This window comes from Fringilla coelebs (assembly GCF_963513975.1).
Source record: "Fringilla coelebs genome assembly, chromosome: 10".
In the NCBI taxonomy this organism is placed as follows: domain Eukaryota; kingdom Metazoa; phylum Chordata; class Aves; order Passeriformes; family Fringillidae; genus Fringilla; species Fringilla coelebs.
This window is the reverse complement of record NC_140036.1, coordinates 23980105-24005340: the sequence shown is the minus strand read 5'-3', so window position 1 is coordinate 24005340 and position 25236 is coordinate 23980105. Positions and strand designations below refer to the sequence as shown.

General features: G+C 46.8%; 1 protein-coding gene across 3 annotated transcripts in view; it reads left to right on the top strand.

Annotated features, from left to right (window-relative positions):
* Positions 1-1485, top strand: part of SCHIP1 (schwannomin interacting protein 1) — a 36591-nt gene extending 35106 nt beyond the window's left edge. For all 3 annotated transcript variants that reach the window (XM_084211928.1, XM_084211930.1, XM_084211929.1), the window contains exon 7: positions 892-1485. In XM_084211928.1, the coding sequence (XP_084068054.1) occupies positions 892-943 (52 nt within the window). In that variant the 3' untranslated portion in view covers positions 944-1485. The remainder of the gene's footprint in view (positions 1-891) is intronic.
* Positions 1486-25236: the final 23751 nt, after the last annotated feature.

Genomic DNA, 25236 nt, shown 5'->3' with positions numbered 1-25236 from the left:
TTATAAATGATATTATAGATGATATTATTATAATATATAATAATATATACTATATTATATATAGTATAATGTATTTTATGTTATATACATTACATAATATAGTTGTATTATATAATATTATATATTGTATCTTTAATAACAATTAAAAATGAATACAATAATAATAACAAAAACAATTAAAAATAAATAAATAAACCAAAAAGCCTTGCAGGATATGAGCAGGTTCCCTTAAGGGCTCCATCTCCTGGCAGCAAGGCTCAGGAGGCATTTTTTTTGAGATAATTAGGGATGGGCTTCAGGAACATAAAAAGCTCCCAAATATTCTGAATATTTCATTCAGAAATGCAAAGATTGGGGATGAAAGGAGCTGGAAAAGAAGAGGCCCTGGGTAGTGTCAGCACACAAGGAGTGTGATTCCAAACTGAAATGAAGAAAAGAAATGAAGATCAGGTGGGGAGGGTGAAGTTTGGGATGGGAGCTGGGGCTGAGGCAGTGCCCCGACACGTCCTGGGTTCCCCTCCTTTCCTCTGGAAGTGCTTTGCTTTCTCCCTGCAGCTCCTGGCACTTTCAGAAATGGCAATTTTGGGAATGCTGGGGGCACTGGCTGTCCCATGTGCCGTCTGGGGGGTTTTGAGGTTACCCCCTCTGTTATTTGGGAGTGAAGGTGCTGGCCATCCCTGTGGGAAGGGAGGGAAAAATCCCAGGAGCGCCAAACCAAACCCCAGAGGGGCTCCCCTGATCCTTCACCCACCCTCCTGCCAGGAGGAGATCCAGAAAAACTTGGTGCTTTTCTGTGGAAAGCACAATTCCCAGCTGGGTGCTGGAGCAGGGGGTTGGGTTTTCCAGCTTTTCCTTGGAAAACAGGGAATAACAGCCTCCTCCTGCCCCCAGGCACGCCGAGAGCCAGCAGAAGCACCTGGCAGAGAAGATGCCAGCCAAGTGAATCCCTCCTCCTGCCTCTGTCCTGTCCAGGGAGTTCCAGTGTTGCTCATTGACCATGTCCCAAGCTTTCTGTCTGGTGATTGGCCTCTGCTTCTTAATTTATTTTAATTTTTTTACTTGTGCCACTAAATATCAGGCATTTTAATAATAATAATAATATTATTATTATTACAGAAACAAAGAGAATTGTACAGTACTTATAACATTATAAATCATGGGCGAGAAGAGAGGGTAGTTTAACTTTATTTTTTGGTTGTTTAGAGATTTTTTGGGTTGGATGATATTTTACCATTGACTACTTTTTTATTCCTCACTGTAGTTTTGAAATAAAGAACTTGTTCTTGACGGTGCTATACAAGTCAACAAAAAATCCATGCCTGCCTCGTAGTGACGTCGTAGCTTTCAGTAATCTGTACATTTTACTCAGTTCTCAACATTTTGGGGAATGTTGACTACCTGACATTCATTTTAGGTGTGCTATTAACACTCGGTGGGGTGCAGAGAGTTGGAAGTTTTCTGTATAAAGCTGTAAAATAAAAATTACCACCATTGTTTCCTATGACACGTCTGTTTGTTGCCAAGGGGGTGGATTTGCTGGTGGATCCTCCAACTAAATGTGTAAAAAACCTTTTTTTTTGTCTTGCTGATCACATGAAACTGAGTGAACAGAGGGGTGTTGTAGAGTTGTTTATTTATAAGTTCCTAATTCTGCTTCACATGGATTCTTCTGTAACACTGAACCCCGAATTTGTGATGGTTGGAAGCAACAGACACACACCCCAGGTGGGTTTTTAATATTTTGTTGTCTGGGCTGAACATTTAAATGAAATTCTAGGAATAAAAAGAATAATCTATGTTAAAAAATGGGCAGCAAATCAAATGGATTAAATGTGGAATTCCTCACTATGCCTGAAGGAGAGGCTGACTGTAGGAGAGGGGACACTGGGACACAATAAATTTGTCTCCATCCCTCTTTTATTGGATTTAAAGCTGGAAGAACCCAGCCAGCCCTTCCTAAGTCCCAGCCTGGTGCTCCCAGTAGCTTTTTACCTTTTAATTCTCATTTCCTCAGGGGCAAATCCATCCCAGCAAGGCTCTGCCTGATGACTTATTCAGGGTGTTTGAAAAAGGCCTCAGCTGCATTAAAATTTCATCCCTGCCAGGAATAGCTTTTATTAAAGCACTTTTTTCTTTCATTAAATGACTTTTTCCTCCCCTTTTTTTGCAGAAAGGGCAGGGTTGGAAGAGGCCCTCAGAGGGGTTTGGGGCCTGGGATGGGGGTTGGTTTAATTTAGGGAGCAGGAATGGATTAATTCAATAAGAATTTAGCAATTGGATGGATTAGGAGCCCTCACCTGCAGCCCAGGGAAAAGTCAACCCTTTTCTTCCCTATTTTTAAATCCATGCAGAAAATATAGAGAAATATTGGGCTGTTATTTTCCCTGCAATCTCTTGGGTGGCTGCCTGCACATGGCGAGAGCTGCTCGGTTTAAATGTTCCCTCTAAAGGGTAAATTTTCCCTCAAAACCCCCAAATTTGCAGTGTGTGACCCCAAAAGCTCTGCATGGATGCACTGCCCCTCTGGGTCTCAGGGAGGAGCTGCCTCCTGCTGCATCTAAAGCATGAAAACCCCAAATACACAAATTTTGCTCTCAGCTTTAAGGGAAAAAAATACAAAAAAAGAAGCAAAGAAGCCCCTGGGTGCTCCCGGGGAATCCCACAGCTGCCCTGGCACCCTCCAGCTCTGGAGCACCGGGATGAGGCAGCCTGGCAAGGCTGGAATTCCATCCCCTGCCAAGTGCCTTGGACTTGCTGGACAGAATTTGTTCTCCCACTCACCCACCGCTGGTTTCCCTCTCCTGTTCTGGGAGAATTGGGTTTTTCCAGGAGAAAATCCTGCTCTGGCTCCGAGGGGTGCTATGGGCGATGGCAATGCTGGAATTGCTGGATTAAAGGATCTTTCTGAAACACAAGGATCTGGTGTGGTTTCTGAGCAAGGTTTTGGTTTTCTGTTTTGTTCATGGCTCTTGGTCCCACTTGGAACCTCTTGCACCCTCCTGGGTGGGTTTTTGATTCCCAAAGAAACATAAACCCTCTCCCACAGGATGCCAGGCTGGGAATTGTTTTCCAGCTGGTCTCAAACCACAACGTTGCTTAATATTTTTAAGTCTCACCCTAAACCCACCTGTGCCTCAAGAGCCTGAAATGCTACATTAAATAAAGAACAACCCCCAAATCCTTCTCCTGCCTGAGGCAAGGTCCTGCTGATGGGAATTTCACCACCCTTGGGAACTGGGGTGAGCTTTATGAGCCAGCTGCTTCCTGGCAGGGAAGCCCTGTGGTTTGGGTCCCCCTTTTGGGGATTTTCTGCCCTTTTTTAGGCTCCTCCTCTCCAGCAGCTCCGGGGTGTGCTGAGCAGCGTCTCCCTGGACACAGAGGCACCACCATGGGCTGGGAGCATGGAAAAGAGGGGAAGCTGTGGCTGTTCATCCCTGGGAGTGCCCAAGGCCAGGCTGGACAGGGCTTGGCACAGAGGAAGGTGTCCCTGCCATGGGCAGGATGGAATGAGATGATTTTAATGTCCCTCCCAACCCAAACCATTCCATAATCCCATCAAAACCACACACAAGGCCTTTTACTCTTCATTTTCACCTCAATGGGAAGCACTAATGAGCCTGTGATAATGAAGGCAGGCTCAGATGGGACACTTTGGGGTGGGGGGATGCTCCCTCCATGTGCCCCCTGTCCCCTCCCATTCCAGGCCATCCCTGTGCCTCACACCCTGCCCAGGAGGGTGAACAGCTCCCAGATGTTCCCTCCAGAGCAAAGCCACCCTGCAGGCCTGGGGGGGCTCCCTGGGCTGGAGCTGACGTCCCTCCCGCTTCCCCGCACATCCCACGCTCTCCCCAGCCAGTTTCTCTTCCCTCTTCCCATAAACCAAAGGAAAGCCTCAAGTGCAGGGCTCTCTTCCTCCCCTGCTGCTCCAGGGGTGAGCAGGGACATCTGTGTGCCCACAGCACAGGGAACTTTCCGATTCAAATGGGATCAAACCGGCTAAAATCTGCTTTTCTGGTCCCTTGGTGGGATCAGCCCTTGCCTCTTCCCTCAGATCAGCTCCTTCCCAGTGGGAAAATATCATTTAAAGTCTCTTGGCTGTGGAGGAGGAAAAAAAAGGGTGAAAAGGATTTATCCCAATTTTTGGTGGTGCCACAGGTTCTAATCCATCCCAGCCTGTCCTGCTCTGTGAATTTTTGAGTCTGATGCCAGGCTGGGATTGCTGATGGAGAAATTGCCATGGAGGGCTGGGAGCAAAGCCCAAGCATCAGGGTGATGGTGGGCACAGCCTCCCGAGGGAAGCATTTTTGGGGAAGAAACTCACCCTAAATAGAGAGTGAAGCATCCTCATCTGTCTGAAAATTGGGAATTGCAGTTCAACATGGATCTCTGGGGCTGTTCCAGGCAGCTCAGCTCAGCTCAGCTCAGCTCAGCTCAGCTCAGCTCAGCTCTCCTCTGCTTCCAGGCAGGGCTGTGGGAGAAGGAATTTTCCCAGGTGTTCTCCCAGGTGGAGCTGGGGAATCCCACAGCACCGGGATGAGGCAGCCTGGCAAGGCTGGAATTCCATCCCCTGCCAAGTGCCTTGGACTTGCTGGACAGAATTTATTCTCCCACTCACCCACCGCTGGTTTTCCCCTCCTGTCCTGGGAGAATTGGGTTTTTCCAGGAGAAAATCCTGCTCTGGGTCTCCTGGGCTCCATGTTCTACCATGGACAAAGGGCTGACACCCAGACACCAATTTGGGAAAGTCCCACTGGGTGCTGAGGGAATTCTGCTGGAATACCCCAATAACCCCTCCTGGCTCAGGGAGTGAGCCAGAGCAAGGACCAGAGCTGGAACGGGGCTCTGCACTCCCAAACCACACAGAGATGGATTTTTGGGAGTGGGGAAGGGATCCCCATTGCTGGAGTTCTGGATGCTGAGAATTTGAGACTTTCTGTGCTGACAGACTCTGAATCCCAGGAGAGCACTGCATTGACCTGAGGCTGTGGAAAAGGATCCCAAAATGGAATCATAACAATAGAATTACAATTGTTTACTTAATTAAAAGTGTGTAATATCACAAAGTAGAAAACTTCAAGTTTATAGTTTTAGAATGTAATAATCTATACAAAACAAAATTGAAGTTTTAAAACAGAAACTAGTCCTTCTTCTTTACCTTCTTCTCCCTTCTTCTTCAAAAGTTTGAATAGTATTTTGTAATTAAACAGAAAAGTCTGCATTGAGGACTTTAAGTGATTAGTTATTAAGTTAAAAATAAAAATTATTTAAATATCATTTCTTAACTAGATAGTTTAACCTTAAAACACCTTATAACAAAAAGAGTTTTAACCATTTTGTACCTTGTTAGTGAAGAACGACAGAACTCACCACCTATAAGACTGTAACATAAATAAAACCAATAAACACCTAAGTCTAAGTACAATCATCTCAAGTACCTTCAATCCCAATCTTGGAAAAAAATCTTAAAGACAGAAAGTCTTGAAGAAAGAAAAAATTTTTGATTGAAAGTTAAGATTGAAAATTTTTTTCAATCTTAAAGATAGAAAAAAAAAAACCCCAAACCCAGGACCCCATCACTGGGTCAGACCCCTCACCCTGCACCTTGGCATGTGGGGAGGGAGGGGACTCAGCCCCTGTGTCCATGGCCAGGGACGGTTTGGGGTTGGGAGATGGCACCAGGGCTGGGCAACCATTTCTGGGCTGCTCCTGCAGCTCAGCCCACTGGGAATGCTTTGGGATTCCACAAAGCCCCATGGCTGGATGGCAGACACCTCAGGAAAGGGCATAAATGGGATTTCCCCCCAGGCCAGGGTGTATTTATGCTGAATGTTCATGTTTGGTGTATTTCTGGTTTATTTCTGTTCACAGCCAGCTCCAGCTGGGGAAATGCCCTGAGCTCTGCAGCTCCTGGTGCCCAGCTCACAGGATTTGAGTGAAACCCTTTTCATTTTCTGCAGCATTTGCATAAAATGCAGGGTTTATTTTTGCCACGGAGTCACACGACAGCAGGGATCTCCCGGGCTCTGCCAGCTCCTCCTGGGCAGCAGCTGCCCCTGGAAGGAGAGGGAGCCCTGGCTGCCCCACATCCTGGGATGGGGAAACCAGGGGATTCCTGTGCCCTCTGTGGGACCCACAGCACCCAGAGCAGACCTGGGTGCCCTCCCCAGCTGCAGGAATCATCCCAAAATCATGGAATGGTTTGGGTTGGAAGGGAAATCTCACCCCATTCCCATGGCAGGGACACCTTCCCCTGTCCCAGGTGCTCCCAGCCCCAGTATCCAGCCTGGCCTTGGGCACTGCCAGGGATCCAGGGGCAGCCACAGCTGCTCTGGAACCCCACCCCAGCCCCTCTCCACCCTCCCAGGGAAGGATTTCCTCCCAAATTCCCAGCTATCCCTGCCCTCTGGCAGTGGGAATCCGTTCCCCCTCTGGTTTTCCTGCAGCTTTCCCACTCCTTGTTTCACTGGGAAGGACTAAAGGTCCCTTCCCCACCTTCCCCACAGAACTCTGGCAGCTCTAACTGGCTTTAGGGCAGCTCCTCCCTTCTCCAATTGCACTAATTCCCTTTTTCTCCTCACCAAGGCACAGAAAACCACAACATTTGGCTCTGGGGGGTGAATTCCTGCCAGGAGAGTGCCCAGCCTGCAGGAGGAGCAGTGAAATCCTGGGCACAGCATTCCTGGGGGTCACTCCTACTAAGCCCACGGCCCTGGGACAGGAATCCAGGGAATTCTGTGCCCGTGGGTCACCCCAGAGCTCCCAGGTGGCCCCAAGCTCTCCAGGCTCTGAGCTCTGCATCTCCTGGGCTTCCTCACCTGCCAGCCCGGCACAGTTTCCTCAGGAATGGAGAACTCCATCATTAATGGCACTTGGGAAATTATGGTACATCAAAGAAATGCTGAAATAAATCCCCCTGATCAGCTCCTGCTCATCCAAGATCAGATTTCTTTCTTTTCTCCACCCGCAAAGCCAGTGTGAGGTGGAAGGGCAAATCCAGCCCCAGCAAGGACAAAATTCCTGCTTTTCCCCATCCCTGCTTCCCTGCTGCCTGCCCAGCACAGCACCCACAGCCAGGAGGTGACGGGGGGGATACGGAGCAGAAAAAGCACCCAGAGCTGAGAAATCCTGTCAAGGGTGAAAACTGAAAGTGAGAGAGAAAGAGCTCCCCGAAAGTGCCACGAAACCACGGGCACAGCTGGCATCACCTCCTTCCTCACCCACAGCTTTGGGGCCAGGCCCAGGGAGGATGAGCTCACAGCATCCCCAAATTTCCAGGGGGATGCAGCTCTCCCTGAAGCTCCATCCAGCCCTGGTGGTGATTCCTGGAGGTTTTTATTCCTCTTAATTCTGTGGAAATTTAAAACAAACCCCACAGGGCCGATGGGCCCACAGGCAGCCATAAAATCCTGGAAATGGGTTGGGTTGGGAAGGGACCTCAAATCCCAGTTCCATGGGCAGGGAATGATCCTGAATCTGGGCTGTGATGTTCCTCAGTGTTTACTCCACAGAATCATTAAATCATGGAATGGTTTGGGTGGTTGGGTTTGGGAGTGACTCAAAGATCACCCAGTTCCACCTTCCCCTACGCCAGGGTGCTCCAAGCCCCATCCAGCCTGGCCTTGGACACTTCCAGGGACGGGGGATCCAAAATTTCTCAGGGAATCCACAATTTCTCTGGGCTGGGGCGTCCCCACCCTCCCAGGGCAGAATTTCTCCCTGATCTCTGCTCCTCCCAACTCAGTGGGAGAAATTCCCTGCCCCAAATGCTCCCTGAGGGCTTTTTAGGGAATCCCAGCCCTGCCCCAGGGGTTCCCAGCAGGGGATTGGAGCTTTGGAGCCTGCAAAGAGCAGCCTCTGAATTTGGGGATCCCATGGCTGGGTGCTCCCAGAGCTGCCAGGAATCCAGGAGCCAGGAACCAGAAGAGATCATGGGGAAATCTCAGGAATTCTGGTGACAACTGGAAAAAAAAAGAGCCAAGAGATGCAGGTGACTGAGCCAGGATTTTAGAGGTTCCAGCACTCCAAGAAAGCTCCAGAAACACCATTCTATCACCCCCTGATGAAATACCAGCAAAACCAGAGGTTTGGGGATTAGGAATTTCAGGGAATTCCACGAGGAATCAGAACTAGCAGCCACTAAAACACCAGGAAAGTTTCCCCTGACCCTTTTTTCTCCTATTTTATGGAGCCATCAGTTTCCAACTCAAATCAGAAACAGCTTCTGCCAGTGAGGCTCCTCTGGTGATAAAACTGACCTTGGAGCTTCCCAAAAAACGATCCAGAGGCAAATAAATTATTTGATATTCCTCAAGTTCTGTGAGTGGCAAATAGGATGAGATCCCTTTTATTCATTGCATCCAGAATTCCCATTCCATGAGATATTTTCCCATTTTTTAGTGGAGCAGTGATCTCTGTCTACAGCTGCCTGTCAGCCTGGGTAGGATTGAATCACCCTGCAGCTTTAATTTCTATTTCTCTGTAGTTATTGCTTAATTAGAGCTATAAAATTATTGCTATTTCCAGTGCCAGTCTGTAGGGCTGCCTGACAAAGAACCAAACCCTTCCCACTGAGGATGCCACGAGCGACTCCATGACCTTCCCAAAGGGTTTGGGGCCTGTTCCTGAGGAAAATCCCCGAGAAACAGCATCCCACAGCTGGCAGGAAACATCCCCAGACCTCATTTCCCTCAGAACAAGGGTGATGCCCACGATTCTTACCTGGAAACCTTTGGTCCTTTGGTCAAAAGGAAGCCAAAAATTCAATTTCTGTTTATTGGAGGGGGGAGAAGCCAAGGGTGAAACAAAGGCAGGACATTTCCAGGAACTCCCACTTTTTCAGAAGAGTGAGGCTGGACCTGATCCCATTTCTCATCTCTCAACTCTCCAGGCCTCAAAACCAAACTGAGCCCAGGGCTGGGGCTTTGGGGCTTTTCTCACCGGGTTTCTTTCTGATCTGTGCTTTCCCTTTCTGTCTCAGGCAGCATTTTTGGGTATTGATCTGGGGGAGGGCAGAGCCCCGAGCAGGGATTCCCCGAATTTTGACTGCATTAGATCAAATCTAAATTTATAGAGACCCAGAGCAACCCTTCTTTTTCTCTGGAGGATAATTCCAACAAACGTAATTCTGGTTGAAATACAGGCAGTAGAATTGTATTTTCTTGTGGAAAAATCAGAGCTGCTAACACTTTTATAACTTAACAGTTATAAATTATATACATATATAAAATAGTTGCAATATTTATTATCTGTATTGTCTATATATCTATATTATTTATATTACCTATATTATATTTACTATATTTATTAAATTTACTATATTTATTATATTGGGGAGGCCCTGGCACAGGTGCCCAGAGCAGCTGTGGCTGCCCCTGGATCCCTGGAATTGTCCAAGGCCAGGTTGAACATGGGGGCTTGGAGCAACTTGGGACAGTGGAAGGTGGAACTGGATGAGTTTAATGTTCCTTTCAACCTAAAAAATGCCATGACTTTATGATTCCATGAAAGAAACACAGAGGAACATCACAGATCTTTAAGTATTCCCATTCAATTTCAGCATTGCTTCCTGTTCCTCTGGGACTGCACTTGCTCAAGGAGTAATTCTCTTATTTAAATAGCTTGTAATGTATAAAACATATCCTTTTGCTCTAATATGATTAATATAAATATTAATTATCAAGATTTTTCGTTCAGGTTAAGCCTGGTCAAGCAGAATGTGCTTTGAGGTGAAGGAGGAAAAGATGGGTTTCTTCTTCCATCGGAAATAAAAATTCCACTCACCAGAATTAAAATCGCAGAATCCTGGAATGGTTTGGGTTGGAAGGAACCTTAAATCCCATCCCATCCTGCCACGGCCAGGGACACCTTCCACTGTCCCAGGGTGTTCCAAAGGCATCCAGCCTGGCCTGGGACACTGCCAGGGATCCCAGCAAGGATTCTAGGAGAGATCTGTAGGACGTCATTAGGATATATCCCAATTTAGCCAAAAATTAAACCCAAATCCCAGCCCAGCTCTGACCCTGCTGGGAAACCTCGTGTCCTGCTGGGAGCAGGGACTGAGAAACCTGGAAAGCCAAAGTGGTGCCTTTCAGGAACAGCCTTGCTGCACATCCCAAAATTCTCTTTCACTTTTGGCTCTCGGAAGCCACGGCTCCTACACGAGCTGGAAACCACAGCCCACGGTGGAGTGACGGGGCAGGAGTGGAAAACACAGAGAGAAATTGGAAAATGAGGCACTGCTGGTATTGGGGCAAAAAGAAGTCTCAGGACACGCCACAGGCTTCTTATAGGAAACAGTGAAAATGCAAAGAACCTGAAAATGCAATATAGAACTCTTGATTCATCCTGCTCCCTTCCAGTTTGACAGCAAAAATCCCAGTGACTTCATGGCAGTCCCAATGCACAGAAAAGTTTTCTGCAACCTTTTGGGGCGGCTGAGAATGGCCGCTAGAAATAGGAGACCATATTGAAATATTTGTTGATTTATCCAAATATTTCTGCAAAATCAAACACTCAGGCAGGTTTTCACAAACATTCGCTAGGGACAGTTTGTAATTAGAGAATCAGAGAACCATGGAATGGTTTAGGCTGGAAAATATCTCAAAGTTACTCAGTCCAACCATCCCCAGCCCTGCCAAGGCCACCCCTGAGCCCTGTCCCCAGGTGCCACCTCCCCAGGGCTTTAAATCCCTCCGGGGATGGGGACTGCCCTGGGCAGCCCCTTCCAACCTTTTCCATAAGGAATATTCCCTGATATCCAACACAAACCCCTCTGGTGAAACCTGAGGCTGTTTCTTCTTGTCCTGTCACTTTTTCCTTGAGAGGAAAGCAGGATAAAGAATAAAAATGGAAAAGCTGGAGAAAGACGATTTCCGAGGGATGGAGTGACAGAACGGAGAGGGAATGGCTTCAAACTGAGAGAGGAGGAGGTTTAGGTGGGAATTTGGGAAGGAATTCCTGGCTCCGAGGGAGGGGAGACCCTGGGATGGAATTCCCAGAGCAGCTGTGGCTGCCCCTGGATCCCTGCGGTGCCCAAAGCCACCCTGGCACAGTGGAAGGCGTCCCTGCCATTGGAATGAGAGGATCTTTAAGGTCCCTTCCAACCCAAACCATTCCACGATGTTGTGATTCCATGGAAGTTTATCCACGTGACTCGCACTGACCCGAACCAACCTCACTTTTCTGGAAGCCCTTTGTGCTTCCAGAGCCCGAGGAAGGAGCTCCAGCTGTGCCCGGCCCGCCCCAGCACCGTGCGGGATTCCCGGCCCCGCCGCTCTCGGGATGAGCGCGGCCGGCCCGGGGGGAAATCCCGCTGCTGCGGCGGCTCTATAAGAGCTGTCCCCGGCGGGGACCGACGGCAGCGAGATGGAGCGGAGCGGCAGCGGCGAGAACGGCACCGGGAGAACCGGGAACAGCACCGAGAACATCGGGAGCAACTCCGGGAATAACTCCGGGAGCGGCACCGGGAATGGCACCGGGAGCGGGCGGGCAGCGCCGCCTGGCGGCCACGGGCGGGCATTGCTGTGCCTGGCGCTGCTGCTGCTGCTGCCCCCGGCCCGGGCACTGCCCACCCCGGACCGAGCACTGCCCACCCCGGCCCGGGCACTGCCCACCCCGGCCCGGGCACTGCCCACCCCGGCCCGGACACTGCCCGCCCCCGCACAGTGCCTCAGCCGCTCCCGGCAGCTGCTGGAGGCCGCCAACGCCGCCACGCAGCGGCTGAAGGTGCGCGGGGAACGGGACGGGACGGGAGGGATGTGGGGGGCTGGGATGGGGCAGGGGTGGTACCCAAGGAGGGCACGGATGGGGTTAGGGTGGTTCCCAGGAGGGCAGGGATGGCGTAGGGCTGGCAGCAAACCAGGCAGGGATGGAGCAGTGGTGGTACCCAGAGAGGTGGTGAAGGTACCCAAAAGCCAGTGAGGAACCAGTGGTGGTACCCAGAAGGGTGGGGATGGCACCAAGGCAGGCAGAGATGGGTAACTGCGGTCCCCAGGAGGGCAGGGATGGTCCCCAGGCATCAGCTGGGCAACCAGGGGCTGCTGAGAACCCAGGAGGGCAGGGATGAGACAGTGGTGACACCCAGGAGGGCAGGGATGGGACAGTGGTGACACCAAACCTGAAAATGCTGGAGCAGTTTTGGTCCCCAAGACGTCAGTGATGGTGCCAGGAGGGCAGGGATGTCCCCAAGATATCAGTGGTGGCCTCAGTACATCAGTGGTGGCCCCAGGATGTCAGTGATGGTCCCCAGGATGTCAGAGATGGTCCCCAAACTATTTCCTGTATTTCATATTTAACCACAGTCCCCATGGAGCCTCATTCCTGGGGTTCAGCTGAACACAGATACATGAAATTGTATCTGTGTATCAAATTGTGTCTATTTGCAGATAGATGTATAAAAATATAGAAATTGCCCCATGAAGCTGCCAAGGACCCTTTTTTATTCCCTTTTCACCGCAGGAATCCAACACCCTGGGATTCGAATGCACCCTTGAGGAGGTGGATCTGCAGGACATCACTGAGAACCACATCAACACCCTCAGAGCCTGCACAGCTGAGGATCCAGGGGTAAAACACAGAGAAATTACAGATCACATTTAAATTTTACCTCATGGTTTCATGGAATGTATCATCCACACTCCCATTAAATCACAAATCTTAATTCTGCTTCAATTTGCAGCCTGGAAATTGCCCAGTCCTGGAAAAATCAACTTTTGATGAGGTAAATAGAAATTTCAAAAAAAAAACTCCTTCTTTTTCTCCTTGTGTGTTTAAATGAGCAGCAGATTCCCTGATTTCCTGACAATTCTATTTCTTTTCCCCAGGGAAAATGCCTGCAGGGCATCTCTGAGGATGTGAGAGCCTACAGGGCTCAGCTGAGGAGCCTCCCTGACCCCCAGCTGCTGGCAGCTCTGGATGGGATGATGGAGGTGAGGATTGCTGCCCCAGGGACCCCAAAATTCACCAATTAGGGAAGGAGAACCTCAGTTTCTCCTCCAAATATTGAAATCTAACAGACCTGGTGCACCAGGTGTGACACAGGATGCATTAAATGTTGATAAATCAAATTTTAGCCTCAGTCTATAAATGCAATCATGACATATTTCAAAATTTAACTTATTAATGATCAAATCAATATTTCCAATTTGACCCTCACTCTATTCAGGGTAAAATAAATGTTTCAAAATGTACCCTATTAATGCTATCATTAAATATTTCAAATTTTATCCTGAGTCTTTTAATGCTATCGTGAAATATTTGAAAATTTGCCTTAATAATGATATAGTGATTTCAAATTTTACCCTATTAATGCACTCATTAAATATTTCCAAAATTTCCCTGTTCATGATAATTAAATATTTCAATTTTCCTTCTCAGTCTATTCTTGATACCATTAAATACTTCCAAATGTACCCTAATAATGACAAATGAAATAGTTCCAATTTTTCCCTCAGTCTATTCATGATAAATTAAATAGCCCATATTTTTTTCCCTATTTATAATGAGTTAAATATCCCAAATTTTTCCCTCACTCTATTCACAATAAATTAAATATCCCAAATTCTTTTCCTCACTCTATTCACAATAATTTAAACATCCCAAATTTTTCCCTGACTCTGTTCATGATAAAATAAATATCCCAAATTTTTCCCTCTGTCTATTAACAATAAATTAAATATCCTCAATACTTCCCTCAGTCTATTAATGATAAATATCCCAAATTTTTCTCTCTATTTAAGACAAATTAAACATCCCAATTTTTCTCTCACTCTATTTATGATAATTTAAACATCCCAAATTTTTCTCTCACTCTATTTATGGCAAATTAAATATCCCAAATTCTTCCCTCAATTTATTCATGATAAATTAAATATCCCAAATTTTTCCCTCAGTCTATTCATGATAAATATCCGAAATTGTTCCCTCTATTTATGACAAATTAAATATCCCAAATATTAAATATCCCCTCACAAGAAATTAAAATATCCCAAGTTCTTTCCTCACTCTATTCACGATAAATTAAATTTCCCAAATTTTTCTCTATTAATAATAAATTAACCATCCCAAATTTTTCTCCGTCTATTTATGACAAATTAAATATCCCAAACTCTTCCCTCACTCTATTTATGACAAATTAAATATCCCAATTTTTCTCTCAGTCTATTGATGATAATTTAGATATCCCAAATTTTTCCCCTCACTCTATTTATGGCAAACTAAATATCCCAATTTTTCCCTCAGTCTATTAATGATAATTTAAATATCCCAATTTTTCCCTCAGTCTATTAATGATAATTTAAATATCCCAATTTTTCCCTCATTCTATTAATGATAATTTAAATATCCCAAATTGTTCCCTCACTCTATTTATGGCAAATTAAATATCCCAAATTCTTCCCTCACTTAATTCACCATAAATTAAATACCCCAAATTTTCCCCTTTTAATGATAAATTAACCATCCCAAATTTTCCCTTTGGCCCATCTTTACTTCCCACTCCTGCCGTTCATCCCTGAGGGGGCGAAAATCCCAGGAATTTTGGGGTTTAAGCCGTTTTCTCACCCCCTGCAGGCCCTGGGCAGCAGCACCGGGCGGGTTCCCGAGGCGCCGCTGGGATCATTGGCGTTGGGATCATTGGGATTGGGATCATCAGGATCATCGGGATCATCAGGATCATTGGGATTGGGATCATCGGGATCATCGGGATCATCGGGATCATCGGTGTTGGGATCATTGGGATCATTGGGATCATCGGGATCATTGGGATCATCGGGACCATTGGGATCATCGGGATTGGGATCATTGGGATTTGGATCATCGGGATCATCGGGATCATTGGCACCAGTAGGATGGGCGCCGTTCTCGGAGCGGCTGCGGCTCTGCGGGATCCTCCAGGCCCTGCGCATCCGCAGCGTCACCATCACCAGGGTGCTGAGCTTCCTCAGCTCCCCCTGATCCCGGGAGATCCTGGGGGGAAACCCCTACCCAGCACCCCATGGAATCCCCACAAGCTGTGCCTTCTGAGCTTTGTTAAATTCCCGGGGTTTTGGGATTTAAGCTACATCTGAGCGCCAAAATGGTCCTAAATCTGATCTGTTCATATTTATTCTGCTGATTCCTCAGGAACTGAGAGCTGTTCATGACAATTCCTTTTCCTGGGGATCCCTTCCAACTCAGGACACTCTATTCCATGATTTATTTGGGATGACGTTCCAGTCTGTTCCCTGATTTTTATGATGATATTCCTTGATTAGAGATTCCATTCTATTTCATAATTTATGATGATATTCCTTCATTTATGATGATATTCCATTCTAGTCTGATTTCTGATGATATTCCTTGATTTATTTGAGATTCCACTCTGTTTCATTATTTATTTATAATGACATTCCTTGATTTTTTGAGATTCTATTCTATTTCATTATTTATTTATGATGATATTCCTTGATTTATTTATGATGATATTCCTTGATTTATTTATGATGATATGCCCTGATTTATTTATTACACTATTCCCTGATTTATTTGAGATTCCATTCCATTTCATTATTTATTTATGATGATATTCCTTGATTTGAGACTCCATTCTATTTCATTATTTATTTATGATATTCCTTGATTTATTATTATAATCCCTGATTTATTATTTATTATGATATTCCTTCATTTATGATGATATTTCATTCTATTCCTTGATTTATTTATGATGATATTCCTGGATTTATTTATGATATTCCCTTCTATTCCCTGATTTATTTATGATGATATTCCATTCTAGCCCATGATTTATTTATGATATCCCCTATTTATTCTATTTATTGCCTAATAAAATGAAAGTTTCCTTCAAAACCCACAGTGATTTTTTTTGTCCCTTGGGATCCACCACAAATCCTTTGAAACACTTTGGATATTGCTGGCATGGGAAGGCACCTCCCTGAAATTGGTTTCAAAATCCAAATTTCCCTCTTGGAAACACCTGGGATAGGGAAGGTGTCCCTGCCCCTGGCAGGGGAGATTTTGGGATTTCCATCCCAGAAAACCCCTTGGATGCCTTTGGTGGCACCTCCAGCTTTCCCAGAGGCTGAGGAACAACTTCCATCCTCCTCTCCTTCCCAGGAATCAACAACTTCCCAACACTTCATCCAACTTAAACAAAAACCAAAATTCAGATGGAAATAATGGAAATTTTTCCTGTTTAATCCTTGTTTTTCAAAAGTATGTTTTCCTTTCCCAAACATACACAGAGGAAGATGATCCCAAGCATCCCCCAGCCTTAAAAACAAGACAATCCTGGATCTGGTCACTCCTCTCTTCTGCAAATTCCATTTTTCCTAAATTTTTTTCCAATCCTGCAGCACAGGGATTTTGGCTCCTGACATTTTAAGCACCTAAATTCCATCCAAGTTCCAATAAATCAAGTTAAAAAAAAATAAAAAAAGAAATATAAAAAGTTTCTCTTACAAAAAAAGCATTAAAAAATGTAAAAAACAGAAACGAGCTATACAGAAAAAAGAGGGGAGAAGAAATTCCATGGGGAAATTCCGAGCTGCCTGGAGTTCACAGTGGTGTTCCCGTCTCTGGGAATCTCAGGAAGCAGAACCACGGCTGAACAAGGACTGGATGCACAGGATCTGTACAGTAATTCCATATATACAGTGATTACGCCAAGGAATTTGGTACAAGGTTTGGATTCTTCTTCCCTGATCCATGAGGAATCCAATGCACCTCACGATTCTGGCAGTTCAGTGGGTTTGGAAGGGGATGGAAGGTTCCAGGGGAATTCTTCTCCCTGCGTTTCCCTGACGGAAATAAAAATCTTTTCCAGGTGACGAAAAAGATCGAGTGGCTTCTTCCAGTGTTTGTGTCCTCCTGGAGTGGCTTTCCCTGGGGGTGAAGCCCAGAATTCTGGGATCCACCTCTCCTGAAAGCCTTGGAAGTGGCTCCTACCCACAGCAAATTCCATTCACGTTTCTCTGGAGGATCCTGCCTGAACTTCCCGCCAGGAACATTCCTGAGCCCCAGCAGGATCCCAGGGGAGCAGAATGGTTGGATTGGGAAGCTCCCACCTCCTCCTCCTCCTCTTCCTCCTCCTCCTTCCAGCTGGCTCAGCTCTGAGCCAGGAAACCTGAGGGAAAGGAAAAACACACCTGGATTGTGGGATCTCTGGAAGCTCCTGCAAGACTCAAACTGAGAGAAATTGCATTTAAAAATATTTAAGCTGAAAAATAAATGTATTAAACCCTCTGCCCTGAGGCAGCAGAAGGCTGTGGCACAGAGTCTGTGAGGGAGAGCTCTCCTGGATCCCCAGGTTCTTTCCAGGGAGAATTAATCATGGAATGGGGTTGGAAAAGGCCTCCAAGATCACCCAGTCCAACCATTTCCCAGCACTGCCCAGGCCACCACAGCTCCACAGCTGTGAAGGATCCCTGCAGGGTGGCGCCTATGCCAGGCTCTGCCCTTTCCACGAAGGAATGCTCCCAATATCCAGCCTGAACCTCCCCTGGCACAACCTGAGGCCATTTCCTCTTGTTCCAAGTTAAGGAATTGAGAAAGAACAAAGTTGCAAATAAAAAAAAAGAAAAAAAATCAATTTTTAAGGACAATTCCCCTTGGCTGGCTGAGTTCATAAAATGATGGAATGGTCTGGGTTGGACAGGACCTTAAAGGCCATTTAATTCCAACCCCTGCCATGGGCAGGGATAACTCCCAGCTCCTGGAATAACTTGGATTTGCAGAAGGTGAACTGAGCATAAGAACTCCACGGAAAGGAGGGGGAGTTTCCTTGGGAAATCCATCCCCACATGGGATGGAACCACCAAGTCCTCCATCAGTGAAGGTGTTAATTAACCATTAATTAACCATTCCTGAAGTAAAGACCCAAACAGCTCCTCTTAGGACTTCCAGGAAATCCCAAGAACTGCTTTGGACACCCAGGCCATGCTGGGAGAACTCTCCACACTCGGGGCAAAAATATTCACTTTGTATCAGTCCCTGAAGGATAAAAACACCACAAAAAAAATAAAGTCACTGCTGAGAGTGCAAAGGAGACAAATTTTGACTCCAGAACAAACGGTGCAGCGGTGATTTGATAAATTCCCTGATGGAATTCCCAACCCCAGCTGGGTCAGGATGGGCTCAGGCCCCAGGAGCTGATACCTTGCAGTGCCTGCAGGATCTCGTAGGTGGCTCTTTCCCCCAGGCTCCTCTGCAGAGCCTCGGCAGTGCCATGGCCCTGCTCTCTGTCTCTCCACTTGCTCAGCACCAGCAGCTTCTGCATGGTCACGTCGTCCTCCACGGCCCGGATGTCATCGATGTCCTTCATCTCCATCTGCAGACACTCGATGGCCATCTCCCTCCAGTGCCGGTCCAGCAGCTTGGCAATCACCAGCAGCTGTTGGTCTGTTAAGCTTTTTGCTCCCATTCCATCTGAAAAACATGGGATTTTCCCCAAAATCCGCCAGAGCCTGCCCTGGCCGTTCCCTCTGCTCCTGTCCCTGTCCCTGGGATGAGATCCCAAATCCCCCCGGCTGTCCCCTCCTGCCAGGAGCTGTGCAGAGCCACAAGGTCCCCCCTGATCCCCCTTTTCTCCAGGCTCAGCCCCTTCCCAGCTCCCTCAGGATTCTCCAGCCCCTTTCCCAACCCCATTCCCTTCCCTGGACGCGCTCCAGCCCCTCCAGGTCCTTGTGAGGAACCCAAAAGTGCCCCAGGGCTGGGGAGCCCCAGCAGTGCCAGCACAGGGGACAATCACAGCCCCAGGACCTCTTTGGCCACCCCTGGCTCACGTCCAGCCCCTTTTCCACCAGACACCTTCCCAGCTGCTCTTCCCCAGGCCTGGACCACTCCACAGGGAGAAACCTTTGAAGCCTGAGCTCAGTTCCAATCCCAGGACACCAAATCTCAACCAGGTCCTTTCCCACCTGCAGTGCCGCCAGTTTTTTGCTTTTTGCTGTGGAGCCCCTCTTCCTCCAGGATGCTGAGGGCTGGCTTCCTCCTCTTCACACCTGGGGAGGGAGCAGAGCTGTCACTGCTGTCCCCTGCGCCCAGAGCCAGCAGGGGAACAGGGGTCCCACCCTGCAGAGTCATCACTCACTGCCTGTGCTCCTCTTCTGCTCGTTCTTGTTCTGGTCATAATGGATCCAGTCCCCTGGGGAAGGGCAGAGCAGGGAAATGTCAGTGAGGAATTCCCAGGGCTGGGCCCCAGCTCCAACAATTCCCAGGCACTAAGTTGGAATCCACAAAGGGGAGATTCCAACCCCTCGGGTTTGACAGAAGGAGATTTTTCCCCTTTTATTCCACGTGCTGCAGCAGGCCCGAACAGGCAAGAGAGATTGCAAGCTATAATGCAATAAGATGCAAATTTTTTATTATATTATACAATCCTATGGATAATATATGGAGTAATATGCAGGAGGGTTGGAACTGAATGGTCTTTAAGCTCCAAATGAAACTATTCCATGAGCAGAGGGATGGGGCAGGGAGAGCTGGGATTGGTCACCCTGGACAGGAGAAGCTTTGGGGTGACCTCACTGGGGCTTTCCAGGGCCTGGAGGAGCTGCAGGGAAGATGGAGAGAGACAACTGACAAGGGATGGAGGGACAGGACACAGGGAATGGCTCCCAGTGCCAGAGGGCAGGGATGGATGGGATCTGGGAAGGAATTCCCTGGCAGGGTGGGCAGGCCCTGGAAGCTTTGGCCAAGTGCTCAAGGCCAGGCTGGACCCTGGGGCTGGGAGCAGCCTGGGACAGGGGAAGGTGTCCCTGGGGTGGAACTGGATGGGCTCTGAGGTCCTCCCAGCCCAGCCCAGTCCTCCCTGCCAAGGACTCACTCTCCCTCAGCTTGGCTTTCCAGACAGTCTCATCCGAGTCCTGCTCCACCAGGGACAAGGTGAAGTCGTCAGGCTTCTCCAAATACACCTCAAAGTAACTCTTCAGCTTCAGCAGTGACCCATCAACAAACTCAATCTCCTAGACAACAGAAAGAGAAAATAAACATAAATATTGACCTAAAATAAACAAAAGAGAAAGCAGCTGGCTGTTGGGAGAGATCCCAACCAAACTCCAACTTCCCCAGAGTTTTGCTGTTGTCTTTAGGATCGGGATTTCATCCCAAAATTTTAGGGCTCCGAGAGGCAAATGGTTCCTCGTTGTGACACACTTCCAGGGAAGCTGCAGTGCAGGAAGTGAGGGTTGTGCAAGGGACTCACCTCAGGAGTTATTTCAGCCTCTGGCTCACAGATCAGTCTGTACTTCTTTCCTTCCTGCAGCAATTTTTGGCATACAGGGGGCTTTTCAATTTGAACAAATTTCCTTTTCGAGTGTTTGACAGCCTTTGAGATATCCTAAAATTTCAAAACACCATTTCAAGCTTAATATTTCAATGTTACTCATTTCAGCAAAGGAATTAACATCTAAAACCTGCGCTCAGGGGGCTCCTTGGGCTGTTCTCTGGCCCCAGCTTTACAGAACAGCCCTGGTCTGCTCCACAAACTTCCCAGAAAGCTGTGGGATAACCCCCCCACTCAAAAAGCACCACTAAACCTCTCCAGCTGTTCTTCCACGGGGGTGAAATGAGGTAAGAGAGTTTGCAAGCTGAGTAAAAGGAAGGGTTTTGTCCCTGCCTTCACTGTAATAGGGTGAATTTAAGTCCTGCTCCTGCCAGAGCTCCTGAATGATCCCACAAACCCAATTTCCTAATCATAACCCACTGCAGGGCAAGGCAAGGAATTTTCTGAAGCTGGAATTTTATCCAGGGTTGGTCCCATGGCCTCTCTCTTCTCTGCAGACACGCTCTGCTCTCCTCAGAGGTTATTTCTGACGTGACCCTCGGCAGCAGGAGAGCTGGTGGCACGTGGATGAATCCATTGTCAGCTGCTTTCCCAAATCCCCAAATTCTCACTGGGGACTCCAGCACTGCCCCAGGCAACCTGTTCCAGTGCCTGGCCACCTTTTTGCCTGGAGGAATTTTCCCTAATATCCAATCTAAACCTCCTCTGGCACAACTTGGGGCTGTTTCCTCTTGTTACCTGGGAGAAGTGACTCGGATAAAGAATGGAAATGGAAAAGTGCAGAGAGAGACAATTTACAAAGCATGCAGTGACAGAAAAAAGGGAGAAGGCTTCAAATTCAATGACTGAAGGTTTAGATGGGATATTGGGATGGAATTGTTCCCTGTGAGGGTGAGGAGGGGCCGGGATGGAATTCCCAGAGCAGCTGTGGCTGCCCCTGGATCCCTGGCAGTGATTGGGGTTGGAGCAGCCTGGGACAGGGGACGGTGTCCCTGCCCATCCAGGGGTGGGATGAGATGGAATTTAAGTTCCCTTCCACCCAAACCATGGAACCAGGACTCCTCACCCACCCTCCCTCCCCTCGGGCAGCCAGCCCGGGCCGTACCTTGATGAAGGAGTCATTGTTGGTGGCCAGGTAGACCCAGAAGGACAGGGAGGGGTGCTCATCGATGGCCTTGTAGAGGATGACAGCCCCGTGGTACTGCAGGGGCTCCTGGCTGTGGATCAGGGGTCCCACGGGGGACAGGGAGCTCACCACCCACTTGACGTGCGACGCCGAGAACTCGGCCGAGGGCTCGATGGCCGCGCCGCCGCCCTTGATGTGCAGCACCTTGAAAGCCACGCCAGCCCCGTGACCTGTGGGGACAGCCAGGCTCAGTGGGGACAGCCAGGCTCAGTGGGGACAGCCAGGCTCAGTGGGGACAGCCTGGGCTCAGCACCCCCAGGATGTCCCCATGTGTCCCTGTGACAAGCTGGGACATCATCTGTCAGAGCTGGGGCAGTTCTCTGTTGTTCTTTGGGCAGTTTTCTTTATCTCCCCCCCAGCCAATCCTCCCTCCAGGAGATCCCTTCTGTCCATGGGTCATTAATTATTAATTATCTTCTGTCCATGGCCAGTGAGTGTCCCTGCAGGGCTGATCAAATTCCACCATCCCATGGGGAGATGCTGTGCCCAGGGCAGGAGCCAAGCATTCCTACCTGGATACAATCTGAGATTTCACACATTCCTACCTGGATACAATCTGAGATTTCACACATTCCTACCTGGATACAATCTGCCCTGGAACAGCACAGCAGCCTTTGCCCCCTGCATTCCCAGAGGAGCAGCTTTCTCCTGCCCTGCATTCCCAGAGGGAGAGCAGGCCCATCTCCAGCAGCCCTGCAGCTGCAGAGGAAAACTCCCCCCTTGTGCAGGATCCTGCTGCAGCAGAGCCACAGCTGGCACTGCAGGAGGGCTGAGCCCCCCTGGGATGGGGCTGTGCCCCCACCCTGACACACAGGGCACAGGGACTGCCTCACTCTGGCAGGGGTTTGGTTTTTGTACTAGAGCTGCTGGAATAAGTTTATTTTTTTACTTAGAGATGGGGTAATTGAGAGGTGTTTTAAAAACTTTTTCGTTTTATGTGAAGGGTAAGATAATATAGATGTCATAATTTACGTTATTATTAGAAGTTATTTATTTTTTAATTGTAGGATATTATAAATGTTTTTTGGTTTATTAGCTTTTGCTACACTGGAGTGTAAATGTTTTAAAGCCAATCATTTAAAATTACATTTCAAGGCTTTTACTACAATGTCTCTTTCATAGGTCAATTTCTCTAAAGAACTTTGTCTTATTTGCAAGGCCACATTTTGAAACTTGTTTGCAGTTCCATTTCTCTCTCAACAATGTCTATTTTTAAAAATTTTTCTCCTGACAAAGAACTGTTATTCCTACTCCCACATCTTTGCCTGAGAGCCCTTAAATTTCAAAATTATAATAATCTTGAGGGAAGGGAACTCTAACAATTATATATAATAATTATAATTATTATTATTATAACTATAATATAGAAAATATAGAATTATATATAATAAATATAATCTATAAAATTATCTATAATGTATAATACATGTATAATATAAGCTATATATAATGCATATATTATATATATTATATATATATATACATAATATAATCTGTCACCGTGATATTTTATGAAAAATGCCTTCACCAGGAATTCTTCTCCTGGGAAGCTGGGAAGCTTCAGCTTCTCCATGTTTTGCTCCTCTGGAATGTGATTTGGAGAATTGTTTACCCGGCATGTGAATTGTTTTCAATTCATGGCCAATCCCAGCCAGCTGTGTCGGACTCTCTGAGTCTGTCACGGGGTTTTATCCTCCTCATTCTTGTTCCAGCCTTCTGATGGATCTTTTCTCTATTCTTTTTAGTATAGTAATGTAATGTAATGTAATGTAATGTAATGTAATGTAATGTAATGTAATGTAATGTAATGTAATGTAATATAATATAATGTAGTGTAGTGTAATGCAATGTAATGTAATGTAATATAATGTAAATATAATATAATATAATATAATATAATATAATATAATATAATATAATATAATATAATATAATAATAAATAATAAAATTTATTGTTATAGTATATTAATATGTAATAATATTCTATATGACATATAATAATATAATATTAATAATATAATAATATTGATATGATATGATATGATATGATATGATTAATATATAAAATCTTGGAGTCAGATTCTCATCTCTCCCCTCATCCTGAGACCCACAATAATATATAGCAAAGATAATATATAATCATTAATAATATAATAAAATATTATTATATAATAGTAATATGATATTTGTTATATTATATTATATTATATTATATTATATTATATTATATTATATTATATTATATTATATTATATTATATTATATTATATTATATTATATTATATTATATTATATTATATTATATTATATTATATTATATTATATTATATTATATTATATTATATTATATTATTATTTAATGATATTATAATAATAATGATAATAATAATAATAGTAATAGATAAACAGATAGATAGATAGATAGATAGATAGATAGATAGATAGATAAATATATATCCCCACTCACCGCCCAGGCAGAGGCAGTGGGGGAACTGGATGGAGAGCAGCGCGCCGGGCGCGGAGCAGCGCACGTCGAACAGGGGCCCGCCCACGATCCAGGGCTTCTCCACCAGCGGGGCGTACTTGCTCCAGGAGAGCAGCGAGTAGGTGAGCCTGGCCCTGCCCGTCACCTCGAAGATCAGCCCGGTGCTGCTGCACTGGTAGGAGCCCTCTGCGTCCAGCTGCACCCTGCAGGAGAGAGCAGCGCTCAGCCAGCCCGCCCCGCGCTCCCTGCGCTTCACCTCAGAACCACAGCCGGCTCCAGGGCTGCTCTGGGGCCGCTCCCAACGGCCCAGGGCTCCCCCAGGGCAAAAGGAAAGGAGAGTTTTGCAGAAAGCTTCTGTGCCCCGAGGTGCTCCCTTGGGCAGGGCTCGGTGCCCAGCGTTCCACACCCAGCAGAGGTGTCCTGCAGGGACATCCCACAGGACATCCCACGGGACATCCCCAGAGGGGACACAGCGCTGCATCCCGGGGAAAACGCAGGGCCAAAGGGCAGGGTGAAGCAGGCAGGATGCCTCGTGTGCAGCCAGGCTGAAATGAGCACATAAAAACGGGCCTGCTGCTCACTCCTGCAGCAGGACGAGGCAGCGTCCTGAAAACTCTCCCAGGAGTTGTCTTGGACCAGGATCTGGAGGCAGCACAGGCTCTAAACTGATTTTTAAGGATTTGGGTGCATCCCCCAGCATGACTCCAAATGCATTTGTGCAGCAAATGAGCTGTTGGCCCACCCAAAGACTGAAGCACCTTGAGGAGAACAATGTAAACTCAAACCCATTACATTAAAAAAATTCATACGTGAATTGTCCTCCAGCAAGTCTCCTGGGGGTCACTTGCTCCTTCTGGTCCTGGAAATAGATTAAAAAATAAATTATCTTAAAAAAGGTGAAGAGAGAGTAGAATTACAGTTTGCAAATGATCTCATGCAAAGTAAGTGGGTGTTTCTTTCCCCACAAACTTACATTTTCATTCCTGCAGTGCTCACAGGCTGGCAAGCAGCTCTCTCCTAGTGGGAAAAGAGGAAGATGAGCTCATGAAAAGCCAAGTAATTAAACAGCCAGGAATAAAGAAAAAGCCCTCAGGAAATCTGTTCCTACCTGACTCACTGCAGTAAGGTGGGCATTCCTTCTCCTCCTGTTCTTCATCTAGGGAAAAGGAGTTTGGAGTAAATATCTCCATGTTCAGGGGGTTTCTGCTCCCACATTCACCCAGGACAACCCCACAATTCCATTTGCTTAAATTCACCTTAGGAGAACATTCCTGAGAGTCCTT